This window comes from Mustela lutreola, chromosome 9 (assembly GCF_030435805.1).
Source record: "Mustela lutreola isolate mMusLut2 chromosome 9, mMusLut2.pri, whole genome shotgun sequence".
Taxonomy (NCBI): domain Eukaryota; kingdom Metazoa; phylum Chordata; class Mammalia; order Carnivora; family Mustelidae; genus Mustela; species Mustela lutreola.
This window is the reverse complement of record NC_081298.1, coordinates 145,328,656-145,343,697: the sequence shown is the minus strand read 5'-3', so window position 1 is coordinate 145,343,697 and position 15,042 is coordinate 145,328,656. Positions and strand designations below refer to the sequence as shown.

Here is a 15,042-nt window from a genome sequence, read left to right as displayed (position 1 = left end):
GACCTGCGTGAGGGCGCGGTGGCCGCGACCTGCTCGAACCTGCGGAACGTCCAGGCTCCTGAAGGAGGGACGCTCATTGGCGTCCGCCGCTCTGGGCTCATGCCCGCAGCCTCGTTCCGTCGCGGACAACGCGCCACCCTCACTGGCTGACGCCTCTGCCCTTCGTGCGGAGAGGTCAGCCTCCAGGGCTCAGAGCTGTTAGAGCTTCGAGCCAGAGGAAGAAGCGTGAGAGAAACACTGCCTTCACTCCTGACACATCTGGCATTTCTCTGAGCCGATAAAGACTACGTCTAGATTCTTCAGAAAACGCCCACCTTTCTCCAGAAAAGAAGTGACTTTTAGTAAAGGATTATCCCCGAGTCACATTTATGGGTTTGCCCCTGACAGGAAGCCGGACGGAAGGGCAAACCCGTCTTCCATCTATTGCCCAAACCCTGGTCACCCCCGTGCACCAGGCTTTTGTGTGTACGTGTCACTCCCAACACCGGGCGCCCCAGGTCGGTCCTCGGATATGAAGCAGAGGTATCGCACGTCAGCAATGTCCCTTCCCACCCCGTCCGTGCAGAAAGGACGACAATCGGCAACACACAGCCAAGACTGACACCCCCGTTGGCGCCCCGGGGTCCTGCCCAGCTTCCAGCCCCCGGAAGGCAAGCGGCTAGGCCGTCCCCACACCAGCCCCTGGACACCAGCCCCTGGGCTAGCGCGGCAGTCCCGGGCAGGGCATCCACGATCATGGAAGGTTAAAGACCAGGCGCGCCGCCCTAAGTTTCCAGCTACAGTAGCTCAGACAAGCGTGTGCCCGAGTGGCCCGAGGGCGCCGCAGCCCGTCTCGGTGGCGAGCCGCGCGGACTGGAGTGGGGCGGCATCTGCTGTCCCGCAGGACAAGGAAAGGGACACTTTCAAACCAGTGCAAAGGACGCGCGGTCGATACCCGTTTCAGCCTTGCCCAGGCCGACTTATTTTGTGAGTGAGCCACCGGGCGACTCCGGGAGCTCCACGCCCGTTACCGGCCCCGACACCGCCGGACGCCGGCTGCGGCCGCAGAGATTACCGTGGTCGTCCTCGTCGTCGTCCTCGTCGTCCTCGTCGTCCTCGTCGTCCTCCACGTCCTCGTCGTCCTCGTCGTCCTCGTCGTCCTCGTCGTCCTCCGCGAGCTCCTCCTCGTCCTCCCGGTCGCCCTCCTCCTCCTCCTCGTCCTCCCTGCGCTCGTCCTCGCCCTCCGAGAGCTCCTCCTCCTCGTCCACGTCCTCCGACCCCTCGCTCTCGTAGCACTCGTCCACCGAGGAGCTGTCGGCTTTCACGGCGAACGGCTTCCGCTTGGGAGCAGGTTCTTGGGGCTGCTTATCCTGTGTTTTTCTTTTTTTAGCCAAGGGGCAGCCATATACGCTGTGGAAAGAGAGAGAGAGAGGGAGAGGGAGAGGGAGAGCCGTGTCACTATCTTTGGATGTTAGAGCACCAGGGTCCCAGGTCAGGGGAGCCGAGACCCCGCATGAGTGCCGTCCACACAGGGACGGAGCGCATCTGGTCCCCACTGCACAGTCTCCTTGCCGAGGCCTTGGTTACAGCCATTACACACAAACGCAGAGGTCCCATGACCCATGGAGTTCAGGAGGATGCTTGGTGACACACTGCCCCCACATCACGCAGGTGACAACACAAATTCACCTTTTTAAACAACCAGCCAAATATGCCTTCAGTGCAATGTACATTCTACAAGAAGACTGGGTCTGTGCACAGTAAGTTAACACACACACACTCTATGAAGTATGAAAATATGTGTGTTGTGAGAAAGCTCTGGGTGTACTTGGATCTTTCTACCCTACAAACAACGGCGTCTGTAAACAGAACGCACTCCTCGGAGATGAACCGTGCACGCCTGTTGCTGAGGACAGCCACGCGACTGAACCGTAAACAGAAGATCATCTCGACTTTACAGAAAGCAACTCAGCATTAGAGGCGGTCATCCCTAAATCTTGCTGAAACTGGCCCAGACTTGGGTCAGACCCTTAGAACAGGCCCCCACCCCCGTTCTCTCAGGAAGGACAATTTTCCCAAATGACGTTAATTATAGCGCTTGTCGTCCTGGAAATCCCACAGCTGCAGCACAAGGGGAAAGACACGGAGGCACAAAGAGAGACGCTCCTTCTGTCTGAAACAAGATGCGCCATCTCCGTGACCGACTGAGCAGCCGCAGGACTCTGATTAGCTTTCGGACCTGAAATGTGGAGCACGGATCCTATGCACCCATTTTCCAAGGCTCCTTGGTGCCGGGCCCCAGGCCCTGCCAGATTCAGAGGGGAAAGGCACAGATGTAGACAGGGGAGTGTGAGACCATGCTGGAAGCAATCGGTGTGGTTCACACGTGCACAAAGGACCCCATGCCATGGCCATGTAGGGAAGGGCTGTTGAAGGAACGGAGGGCGTGTGATCAGTGCTGTGACGAAGGCATGACAAGGGCGCTACATTATCAAGAAAGAGGGAGGCGCGGCGGTTGGAGGGAGCCAGGGCATGCCCCAGAAGGACAAGGCTGGGGACACCCAAGGGGATGCATGAAGCTATTCAAATGCATTTTAAACAAAACAGAGACTTTGCAAAGATATGAACCTCAGGAAGAGTATGATCAGTGCAGAAAAGAGACAAAAAACCACAGGTGCAAGGTTTAGAGCGTGTGATGGGGGCGGGAAGCAGGAAGGCGGCCGGTGCGAGCCAAGGTAAGGATCGGCCGACCAGCCTGGGGACTCAGGGACACGCCTTGCCCGTGGGAGGAGCGTGAGAGAAAAGGGTAGGAAAGGGGTCCCTCGCCGACCTGATGTCGGGTGACAGCCCTCAGAGCCTCTGCCGGACACTCGAGTCCCTGATGAGCTCGGGGCGGCGCAGCAGAGAGAAGAGGAGGGAGTCAGACGGACGGCGGGTCGGGGGGATGTGCACCAGGAGGCGTTCTGCTGGGAACACAGCGCGTGTGAGCTGCCTGTGGCAACCCCAGGGAGGGGTGGGACAGACGCTCGGTTTTGTACTTCAGGGTCCCCAGCTGTGACCCAGTGCCTCACATGCTTGCTTCGGGGATGGAAGAAAAAGATTAGTGCGGCGCCTGGTGCAAACTCCGGCCCCAGGGAAAGGCGGTGACCGCTCTTAGATCACCGTTGCGATTCGTGTTCCTGCTCAGGAGCCCAGCAATCCGGCAAGCCTGCCCGTGTGCAGTTTGGACGCTCGCCTTCGGCCACTTGTCACTACTGTCAAAGCTTCCCAGACAATTCACACCGGGGCGCGACGGGAAGGGAGATGATTTCATGTCTCAGCAAATGATTTCTTCTGCTTGCTTGGGTGCTTTCATAGCCTAGTGAAGATAATTTGATTCACCGGCTGCCCTGGGGGCCGTTGACGTACCCAGAGCCAAGGAACTTCCTGCCCAGCCGAGAGAGTGACTGTGGTCAGTCCCTGCCCAGCCGAGAGTGTGGCTGTGGTCAGTCCCTGCTTCAGTGCCAGCGTCCCTTCATCTGTCAAGCAAGGGCCACGGGTGACTCCCGAGACTCCACCCTCTCCAAAACCCAGGGTGATCAGTCATTGGCCTTTGAAACTTGGATCTCTTAAAAATGTAGTAAATCAGAACAAGAATAATCCTATAGCCAGAGAAAACCTGGAGAGATTATGTCTTCACCTATACAGCATTTCTAAGACGACATGAACGAGCTCTGAGCTTTCTTCTGTGTGTCTCTTTCCACGTCCTGGGGAGACCGAGTCAGTGGCCTTGGAAGTTGCCCCCCTTGGCTGTCCTTCCGTGGTGCTGGACCCCCGGGTCAGCACACTGCGGCCGTGCCCAGGCTGTGTCTGTCCAGATGAAGATGAGTGGCAAGCGCCTTGCTGCGCCGAGTCGGCCCACGGTGTCCGCTCACACCCACCGAGGAGCCCTCTTGGCTTCAGGGCTCCCCGCACAGCAGGCACGCCCCACAGCGGAGCACCAGGCCTCCTCTGACCATCAGATCCATCCAGATCGCTGTGAGGTGAGGTACACTCAGCCAACTCCAGGCTTCAGCGACTCAACTCGAAATGCTCCAGGACAACGGGCAGAGGGCGACTCCGGGCAGACCAGCCAGCACCACGGCTGGGGCTCCTGGGTCACCTCCCCTCCATCCGCACACACCCAGTTGCTCGGGTGCTCACTGGTGACTCAGACCTTAAATGGCCAGGGGGTTAATTTTCAGAGCCGGAGGGTGGAGATTATCTTTAAAACCGAGGCTGCAGTGAGAAGTTCACAGAGCTGGACTTTGGTCTGGACGCACAGGCTGCTGGGATTCTGGAAGCTGATCTGTCGGGCTAAGGGAGAGTCTGAGAGCCTGGGCGCCGAGCTGTATGTAGGACACTGCAGGGGGTTGGGGGGCGTCTGGCCGTCAGGACGGCTCCTCCTCAATGTCTGCCCACTGGGCCCCCCTGTTGCCATGTGAAGATAGGAACCACGGCCCGGCCCCCCTGCTCCAGTTCCTTTTCCCGTCTCCTGGCGCCCACTACGGCTCCCTGTCCTCTAGAGCCCTCGGCAGTGGCAAGGAAGGGGAGTGGGGGAGGGGAAGGAAAGGAGGGAGCGCAGAGCGTCGCTGAGTCGGACAGCAGGAGAAGCGTGGCGTGGAGCGGCAGGGCAGGGGGAGAAGCGGGAAGGAGTCGGCGCGTGCCTGCCAGTCACCACCGGAGCCTCGCCGAGCGGGTTCCGGGTTCAGCACAGACGCATTCGGCAGGCAGGGCAGTGACACGCAGGCGACGGCACAGGCTGGGCCCTGCATCCCTGGCTTGACTCTGTTGACACCAGGATGGGCTCCTGGACACTGGCTGGGCCTCAGACTACGTATCTGTGTAATGAAAGGACTGCCTGTCCTTTGTCCTAGCCCGTTGTGCTACAGTGTTAAAGCGTTCAGAATTCCCCAACGGTCTCCGCACGGTTCCTACTGAAGTCTGAATTCCCCCGTCTCCTGCTCGGCCTCCATTTATGACTTTGGAAACCATTTCGGCTAAATTTCAGGCTGGAGTCCGCTGACCTCACACATGCAGGACTTTTTGCTGATTCGCATGGTCGGTGCTCAAAGCCTTTCCCTGCGTCCATTAAAGGGAACGGGGGCTCGTGTGGCACACTTTCTGCAGACACACTGCATCTGCCCCTCTCCTACTGGATCCAGCCTCACTGGCCGCCGGCTCCTGGTGCCGACTTTAAACGTGGGAGCAAAATCCAAACCTGCAAGGGAGATTTCATTCATGCGTCAGACAGCTAGTGGCCGGGAACCTGCTCGAGTCCCCAGAGGCCACCTGGCCTACGAGACCCTGGGGTTTAGACTGTTTCAAAACCCAACTTGCAAGGACAATCCTGCAGCCGGAACCCATGTTCTGTAACATCGTGTCTGCAACGAGGTGGCCAGCCCCCGGGAGCATAGACGCCGCACGCCCGTGAGGACGGGTGCTGTCCCCCTCCCCCGGCAGCCGATGTGGCCCACCCAGGGGCTATAAAGGTGGGGGTGCTTCACAGCTGTGTCCCCCACAGACTCAGCTGGGCTTACCACCACCAGCATGGAAGAGTCTCTCTATGAGGACGACGAAGACCCATGACCCTGGACGGTCTCCACTTTCCAGAAAACACATGGAATGCACGGTAGAGCCTAGGAATAACCGGGAAGCTGACAGGAGGGGGAAGCTCCAGGTAAGCAGACGCGGCAGGTGCGTGGCTGCCCATCCCCCACGCCCCTGCGTGCGGGAGCGCCCGAGCTCTGCTGAGAGTCTGGGGTCTGTGCCGCTGCTTCAGTCCTCAGTTCTGCTCCTCAGCAGCACAATTCGGCCCCAGCGGCGTACTTCCTGTGGTGGCCAGTGGAGCCTTGCCGACGCCCGGGGATCGAGGAGTACTTGTTGAAGGAACAGACCATAGTTTCCTCCAGGTATTAAAAGTGGAAGCCCTTGCCCATCCTGGGGTGGCGGGTTCTCCTTCACGAGACTAGAAGACGGCCTGTGTTTCATCGTCTGTGCGTGTTGGAGCCGGGAGGCCCCGGTACGGCAGCTGCCAGTCACGTGTGGCTGCGTGATGAAAGCTGAAGAAAACGAAAAGAACCAACTCTTCAGTCGCGCGAGCCGCATTTCCAGTGTCCCAGAGCTGTGGTGGCGAGGGCTAGCCTGCTGGCTGTCTCCGTCACCCCAAGCAAGCCTGTGGGCGGACCTGAGCCGGCCGGCCGGAACACCGTGGGCGGACCTGAGCCGGCCGGCCGGGACACCGTGGGCGGGCAGCAGGTGTCTGCGGAGTGAGCCCCTGGAAGGACAGCGGCTGCCGCAGGACGACGAGGAGGACGGACAGGGACGCCCAGCGTCAGGCGGCCGCTCAGGATTCCAGAACTCGACCTCGAGAAAGCTCCGTCTGTTCCTCGAGTCACAGACAAAAGCTTCTCTGCGACCGGGCCGCCACGAGGACCGAGGAAACGGCGTGTCCATTTCTCCCATGTCTGTCCTGTGGCCGGCAAACATCAGATTCTCCTGAAGGAGTGAAGCCGAGGGCGCCCTTGTCCCCAGTTAAGAACGCGCCTCACAGAGCAGCGCAGACACACTCACCTCCCAGGGACGCGTGGACACTTGCCAGATGGAGACGATGGCATCACGGCCGGGGCGCGGCAGGAGACAGACAGGCGGCGAGCAACGTGGCTGCCCCTGTGGGAAGGACGGGCCACGTCTCTGCAGATGAAAGAGCGCCGACGCCATCCCCCACACAGAGAGGGCTGTGAGTGGCGTCTGAGCCCCAGACACACACAGCGCTGGGGACACAGGTGCCCAGAGGAGGCTTATCCATGTGCTCGTCCTCGAGCCCTGGACTCCCTGCAGGGTGCAAACAGCAGCCCACGAGGAACCACCTCCCTGTCGGCCTGAAGGAGCCTCTGCCTCGTTGTTCTGAGGGTCTGTCCCCGAGGCGTCCGTCCATCTGGGAACCCCATCACCCCTCACGGAGTGCCCTGCCCTCGCTCTGTGCCGGATCTGCCACTCTCCACCCCGTGGCCTCTCACGCGGGTGCGGGGCATTTCCAGGCGCTCACGGAAGAAGGGCGCGTGAGGGGGACGTGTTGGAGGTTGCGTGTGTGGACGTGTTCCTGCGCGGCCCTGCCTACCACGGTGGCCTACCCAGGGACCAAGCTCCAACAGCCCCGCTCTGGGTGTGAGCGCTGCCTCCTTTCTGGTGTCCAGCTCCTGGCGACTGGCCACGGAGTCCACAACTATGACGAGTTTCGGTCCTCTGTAGGATGCAGGGGTTCCCGAGGTTCCTGGCAGGTCTGTCGGGCTGAGGCATGTGCTCACCTCCTGTGCAGGGCGCCTGGCGGGCTAGGCTGTGCTGCAGTCGGCTCGGGAAATTCTGCCTTTGCTTCTAGTGCTATTGTACCCTCCCTGGTTCCTCTGGGCCCGGGTTTCTAGGGTCTGGATGCTGTGATTCTGAAGCTGCCTCTTGCAATGGTCTTATCTTCTCTGTTTCCCCCAGAGTTTTGTGCTCTAACAGCGACATTCCTTTGACTTTACCTTCAAGCCTTGCGTTTTGACTTCTTGTGTATTTTTTAAAGTTTCTTTCGGGTCCTAATTGTTTTCTAAGTAACTGTCTTCCCATTTCTTTGAGAGTATTCCGTTTTTAGGGGAGGAGTTCCTTCTTTTTACACAATCTCTGTTTTCTCCGGGTTGTTTTCTGTTGTTCTGTCTAGAGGCTTCCCCACGTCTCATCTCATCTCTGTGCACCTGCACACAGTGCAGGACCATGGTGACGGTGGGCGTCAGACCAGGCTGCTCCATGTGGCCATGCAACAGGAGAGCACAGGTTTCCCCCGGCACACGACATGCTCGGAAACTAGTGGAGAGACACTCAGGTCTGGGCATTCCGGACACAGATGCTCACCTGGCCCTCCTGTCTGTCCTTGGCCTTCAGGGACCCTGTGGTTTGTTCCCCCCAGAGAACACTTGGCTCAGTGTATCACATCTCGGGGGAAAGGGGCTGCTTCACCTGGCTCAGGGTCGGATGGCAGATGAAGGGGTCCTGCCCCTCCGCACACGTGAAGCCAGTTTCCCAGCTGTCAGACCCGTCGTTGGAACTGTCTGGTGCCGCCAATTCCCGAGGCTTAGGAGGTCCAGAGTCAGGTCTCTCCGGGGCGACCATGATGCTGCTGCTGTTGGGGGCAGGCGACTGACCACTGGATCAGACGGTCCTAGACTCTTGGCTCTGCTGCTTCCAGAATTCCACAGCTGCCCCCCAACCCCATTATTTTTCCCAGGGTCCCTTTGCCTGTGAGAAGCAAAGGCTCAGCCATCATTTCAGGGAGTTCTTCAAGGCAGCATGAGCTAATAAGTGTGTTCGACTCTTTCTCGAACTTGGACATTGTCTACTTCATTCTCAAGAACTGAAAAATGTGGCTCTGTCCTCCCTCTCTGATGTTAGACCCCATAGCATGGCCCGGAGCCCTCGTGGTGGCGAACCATTCCCCTGCCTCTCCTCCTGCGGTCCCTCACCCACCCATGGCCACTCTCTCTCTCACGGACCCCCGCGACCCAAGTTCCACCCTCTCCTCCGAGTCACTCCTGGACAGCCCGGAATTCAGGGCCCTCTTCCTTGGAGGACTCTGCACTGTTCGATACTTAGCACCAACTGTGTCAACCCTACCTTACAGGGAGCTTGGCTTTTGAATAGGCATTTCCCTTAGTTGGTTTCTCCTTGGCTTAGCGACTTGACTTAGGGACCTTCTAGCTATTACCCCAAATCCCCACTGTGCCCAGTGACGGGGTGGGTCTTCAGTCCCTCTGTTCGAGGGACGGGTGTTGTGGACACCTTCGGTGCGGCCCCTCCCGTCCTCAGCCTCCGTTCTACCAGCATCCGGCTTCCAGCAAGTGTGGGCCGTCCCCTCTCCTTCCACAGAACGACACCTACTCTCTCGGCCGTTTACAAACTACGATGTTGAGAACATGAGGATAAAATTATTCCAAGAACCAAGCTACCTCTTGGCAGTAAGATTAAAAAATTACACGGCTCTAGAAAACACAGACACTCTACTTTAGCTAAAAATCTCAAGTAGTTAACAAGGTTTTCCAAAGTGGCCAGGCTCTTAGGAGCCCATGTCCTGTGTGATGATGACAGCTCTCTTGGAGCTGTGAAATCTGGCTGGGGAAGGAGCCTTGGAAATCACTGAGTCCACTTTTTCAGCTAGAAAATGAAGAAACTGAGGCCAGAGAGTTTAAGCGACGTGCATGGGCTCAACCCCGCAGTCCACATGAGAGCAGACTTTCTGTCCACTAAGCAGGCACTTCTCCGTCCGGCACAGGAGGGTGGAAATGAACAGCTGCCAGAAAAGCACCCGTCCCGGGAGCCCGTGCGTGCCCTGCAGCCCTGCCCGCACGGCAGCTTGGGCCTCCTGTCCCTGTTGGCTGGAGAAGCGAGCTCTGGGGGAGACACACACAAGCACACACCGCTGGGGGCTACGCAGTCAACAACTTGCTCTTGCTGAACATTTACACGTCGGCACCAATGCTCCTGCCCTGAAGGGCCCTGGGCCACACTGAGCACCAGCCACCAAGACCACACAGACGAAGAGACTGAATGCCACGGAGGCAGCAGCAGGGACAGTGTCGTTGGAGAGGGGCGCTCCTCTTGGTCCCACCGCAGGCACGGACGCCGTGGCGACCCTTGGTGCTGCAGCAGCGCCGGGTACCCTGACAGTCTCTGCCGCCAGGCCTCCACCTGCACGCGCCCGCTCCTGTGCCATGCAGACGAGCGGGGAGAACTGAGAGGCAAGTGGCTTACGTGTTTGTGCTGGGGGCAAATTCACAAGAAAACCCACAAAATAAGGAGCTGAAGATTTCCTTCTTCAAATATGTGCCAGGCGGTCCTCTGTCCGGTGCTCTAGGACACGGCACTTTGTCTCGATGTGGTCGGAAAGTACTCAGCTGTGTAGCAGTTCAGGTCCTGCTACGGCTGAAGACTGAGTTGTGGGCAGGTTTACTCAGGCCGGAGAGGACCCCTCTGGACTCTGTAGCTCATGTATATAAGAGAGAGACAACATTCCACACAATACACACCCGCACGTGCTCCAGGCAAAATAGGCCTTTGACAGAAACTGTGAAGCTTCTTAAATATGCATTTTCTAATAAGCTGCTGCAAGCAAAATATATAAGCTCTTCCTCCGCACGGATTTTCAAAGCCGCTCCACAGTTCAATGGGCATCAGGCTGCAAACGATGAGCCTTAAAATCTGGCCATTATAGGGAGGATTAAAAATGTCTTCTTCACCACGTAGCCCTGGTTTTAATTTCTGTGGCAATGATTAGCTACAAGCTGCTGTGCGTGTAAATTTTTTGGTCGCAGTGCAACCGTACAAGCCAATCCATGTGCCTCTGGGGCTTCCCAGCCCGTGTTTAGGAACATCCCAGCGGGATGAGCTATGTTCATTCCTTATTTACTTTCCAGCGTCCCCAAGAAACCCGCTCCCACAGAAGCACCCCACGGACTGCCTCACCAGGCCCACCACCCTGCAAGGAGTCAGCGGTGTGCAGACCCGGCTGGGGTGCCAGTGCGCCCGCTGCACTTTCTCACCGGGCACCGCCCACCTGGTTGCGGGTCTCCGCGCTCTCGGGGACTGTCCGCTGTTGCCCCTAAACCCAGGTGACAGGACAGGCGAGACTTCCTTGAGGAGGGCTCCACTCGTGTCGAACAGGCAATTCTCCCAGAATCTGGGGAAAAGCCACGCCGTTGCCGTTTGTTTCAAATGAGGGGGAGTGACAGTTCATGGGAAAGGTGCTTTGAGGGCAGACTTGGGACATCCACCATGCTCTTCCCGTTGGGTCTGTCCCGGCTCTTCTGAACGTGGCCTGGCTGTCGCATTCCCTCGCTCTCCGGCCCCTTCATCTTCGTGAGCAGATGGTGGCCTCGGAGGCAGGAGGTGCTCAGGATGGCTGTGATGCTGGCTGTGGCCTTTTAGGGTTCCCAGTCAGAAGGGCCGCGGCAGGTGTGGCTGGGGGCGAGGGGGCGGCAGCCTGTGCGGTGCCGGCCCACTCCTTTGTTTAGGGGCGATACCCCAGGCGTCTTCTGGCTGTGAGGTCCCCGTGTGCGTGCATGGGAGCCAGCTCCGTCTCTAGCCTCCCGGCGGTAGGCCCTCCCCTCTCTGCTTTGCTGGCAGGCTGCTCAGGTCTTTGGGCAACACGGAGAAGGACCATCTTCCAGGCCACACCTGCCACGCGTCGGTCCTCCGTGTGGTCCATGCACTCGTGTCATCAAGCAGCGGGCTCACAGGCAGTCAGAGACGAGGTGTTTCGGTGGAAAGCCTCTAACCCTCCCCAGGGCTATCCCACGCTGAGCTAACAAGTACTGAGGCTTCCCTGCGGCCCAGGCACTGTGTCTGTGGGAGGGGACAGGCTTCTGGAGAAATCTCCAGACGCGGACCGGCTGCGCTCCTTGCATCAGGGTAAGAGCCGAGGTGTAGAACTTCCTTCTTTTTGTAAGAAACGTAGCAGCGCCTCGTCCACATGGTGTGGAAACCCTGCAGGGGGCCTGGAGAGGGGAAGTCAGTGCCCGCGGACCCCAGCCGGGCGCGGTCATCAGACGCGACGCGGAGTCGGACTACCGTGCTCGGGGCTGTCCCGTGGCTCTCCAGTCTGTCTCCACATTTAATCATTCAAAGTTGACAAGAATGTTTTTGTATCGGTTTTGCCCCCAAACTGCCTACCTCTCCTCCCTCTAAATGGAAAGATAAGTCTTAGTCCTATAAATGCCAAGGTTCTCAGACATTTTTTCGGGATATGAACGCTGCTGTGGGACCAGAGGGCTGGTCTGGAAGCTTCCTCACAGACCGTCGGCCCTGGTGGGAGCCGCTCCGTAACTACAGGTCTCGGGTTTCTCGACTGAGAAGACAGTAGATCCCTCTGACCCTCAGTGCCTTCAAAGGTCTAGATTGAAGGACCGCGGACCAGGTGTCTCTGGGGCACAAGAGCACTGAGGTGATGGAAGGGGTCATCCTTGCTCCCCGAGGCTCACGGGCTTGGCCATCTGAAGGCTCGGCCTGGAGAGACAAGAGGGAGCTGGCTGCCAGCAGCTCTGGCTGCCCAGCGCACGGTCAGGAGCAGAGCGGTCTGGGCAGAGACCAGGCCCGGAGCTCACTGAGCTGGTCCTGCGCGTGCACCAGGGCGCCGCTGCCCCCGAGGCCGCACTGGCCCCTGCTCTCCGGCGGGCAGCCCACTACCCTCCCAGACGCCTGTCCTCCTGCTCCCCTGCGCCTCAAGCTGCGACCAGCTGACCATGGGGCCTCCGGGTCCTGCCCCTCCTTCCCTGCTCCCTCGCACATGGCGGGGGCCCACAGGGTCTGCTGGTGCCCGACTTGCCGTCTGGACCCCGTGTGCATGTGCGGGGACCTTCCACAGCGTCACCCTCACTGGCCCTGCTGTGGGGGCTGCTGCAGTCCCAACGGACAGCTTGCTTTTCTGTCCTCCCTGGGCTCCCTGCCCACCGGCACCCTTGTGCCTGACACCCATGCCCACGGCCCTGCCTGCGGCCTGGTGACTCCTGCGCCCTGAGGAAGCACTCAGGCACGGGAAGAACCGGCCATCCTGGTGGCCTGGGTCCCGTCCATCACTGCAGTCGCCTTCAGCACTTAGCGGACGGCGGTCTATCGCGGGGCTTCAGGCGGGCTTCGTGGACCGGCTGAAGGACGACAGGGGGAGGCTCCCCCGTGGGCCAGGCTAGTCCCACGTCCCTCCACCCGAGTGCCCTGCTGGCCCTTCGCAAGCCAGTGGGAGGCTCCCCTTGCGAGCGCGGACCAGCCGGTGGGGTGTGGCCTCGGTCCTTCTCCACCGCTCCGTGTCCCGCCGTAAGCCCTCAGGGCACCTGGGAGCTCGTGCCGTCTGTGTGTCTGCAGAGAGCTGCCTGTCCTCTGGGGAGGAGCTCTTCCTCCCTGTGCCGTCCTCCGCCTCACCCAACAGCCCAGACACACGGTGCAGAGGCCAAGCATGAGGATGGCGACCCAGGAGCCTTCTCTGCGGGAAACTGAGGCAGAACTCACCTGCGCCCCCTCTGCACACCAACTCTTCCATTTTTCAGCCATTTTCCCAGTCAGAGCCCTCCTGTTCCCCACGTGGCCTGGCTCTGGGTGCTCAGTGAGCAGCCGCCGCGAGCCAGCGAGGGAGACCGTCCATCCACTTTGGGGGTGCTGAGGGCGGTGCCTGTGGGAAGGAGAGCGTACACAGGGCAGGAGCTGCCATCACGGAAGAAGCAAGGAAGCAAGCTCCGTTCCTCACACACAGAGGAATCCGCGGGGCAGAGGCTCGCTGAGACAGACGCCGCAGAAAGGGAGGCGTCCTCCAGCAGGGGTGACGCCGAATGTGGACTCAGCTAGAAGTCTGGGGTCTGTCCCTGTTTTGCCTTGACGGGGGTGGGGGGGTTGGGGGTAGGGGGTGGAGTGAAGTGTTCCAGATCCTTCTGGGACTTGGAGCCAAAGCTGGGCAAAAGAAAAGTCTCCTAACTTGCATTTTCCAAAATGTCAAATCTGGAGCTCGTGTCCAAGCTGTGTCTTAGACGGGCGTCCACATGCGTGGTGCCTGTTGTGTTGACGAGTGACACGAGAGAGCTTTAAAGTGGTCCCTGAAGCCTGGTCTCCGGCTCAGCGTTTCTGAGCACGCGGCACAGGATGTGTGTAAAGCTGGGCCCCGGCTCTAGAGGGGTCCCCGTGGGCGCTGGCGTCCGCAGGGTCGTCCCACCATCCTCCGCCCTCAGCCCCGCTGATGCACCCCTGCACGTCCGTGTCAGGCCACTCACCTCATGCCACCTGACTTCCAGGATGGGGACGTGAGCTGGCTGGCGAGGTGTGCCCGTGAGCCCTGGGGGTTCAGTCAGCAGAGCCTCATCCCGGGGAGGGGGGTGGTCTGCAGGGTCACGTGACCACGCACCAGCGTCCAAGTACCTCCCAGGAGCTCTGGGATTTCCCAAATGAGCAACTGGCTCGGTCTCCCCGTCGGGCTGTAGGTCCCGCCCTCCATCTGCTCACTCCTGCGGGGTCCCCCTGCTCCGGGAGGCGGTCGCTGTGTCGTGCCGTCTGTCCGCTACGTTCCTTACCGGCTGTGTCTCAGGCTGTCGCCAAGGGCAGGGCTGAGCCTCCCTTAGCAGCGGCCCCAGGAAGGTTCGTGGAACCACCACCTGGCCTGCCCACGGTCAGGCCGGGCCCTCCGGGCAGCTCGGGGCCACAATAAGCCCCCTCCCAGAAGCCCGCACAGGCTGTGGGGGATGGACGGCAGGACAGAGGTGGGCATCGCTGGGCCTGTCGGCCCCTGAACTCCCGTCCGTCCCTAACCTACAGAGACTTCTATAGGATGTTCAAACCCAGAACTCAAGCAATAGAAAAAGTAATCTATGAAAATGCTCTCAAAGTACTCTACACAGTTTCTTATTTTCAGGGGGAGAAAAGCTCTAATTCTATAATTTAGAAATCTGAATTTTAACTAGGTCTATTCTGTATTGTGCCTCATATTTAACTGATATTACGGAATTAAACCTGATGATAATTCTTGGGGCATCGGGCAGAGACGGAGCCCAGGTGTCTTCTGGTGACGGCCTGCAGAGCTCACACTATACTCAGCGCTCAGGGCGCAGGTGCCCAAGGCGAGATCCGTGTTCTCCAGGAACCTGGGGTCTGAGGTAGTGGAGGAGAGCGGGCCTGGACATGCTAAGTGGGCCCCAGCGTGTCCTCTACACAGGCCCCTGCCAGGCCCACTGCCAGCTCACGGCTTTCCTCCAGCAGCCAGGACGGCAGCAAAGGCAGGGCTCATGTACATAACCCGTTCCCAGAGAAGGAATTAACCAGGCTTCTGGCCACCGGTCACCCTGTCTCTGCAAAGAGCTGGAGGATGTCCCAAAGCCTGTAGTGGCCTGGCGGAAGCAGGAGCAGCCCCAGGATCTGCTGCACAGGCGGACCACCAGCTTCCTCAGCATTTGAAGGACAAGTCTCACCAGAACATATCCAGATGCATGGTCTAGCAGGCTTGCTGTCCGCTGGGTCACCCCAAGCTCAGGCTGCTTCTTGGGT

General features: G+C 59.4%; 1 protein-coding gene across 11 annotated transcripts in view; it reads right to left on the bottom strand.

Moving 5' to 3' along the window:
• Positions 1-15,042, bottom strand: part of MYT1L (myelin transcription factor 1 like) — a 389,060-nt gene that overhangs the window by 98,383 nt on the left and 275,635 nt on the right. For all 11 annotated transcript variants that reach the window (XM_059132785.1, XM_059132784.1, XM_059132783.1 and 8 more), the window contains one exon: positions 1,055-1,389. In XM_059132785.1, the coding sequence (XP_058988768.1) occupies positions 1,055-1,389 (335 nt within the window). The remainder of the gene's footprint in view (positions 1-1,054; positions 1,390-15,042) is intronic.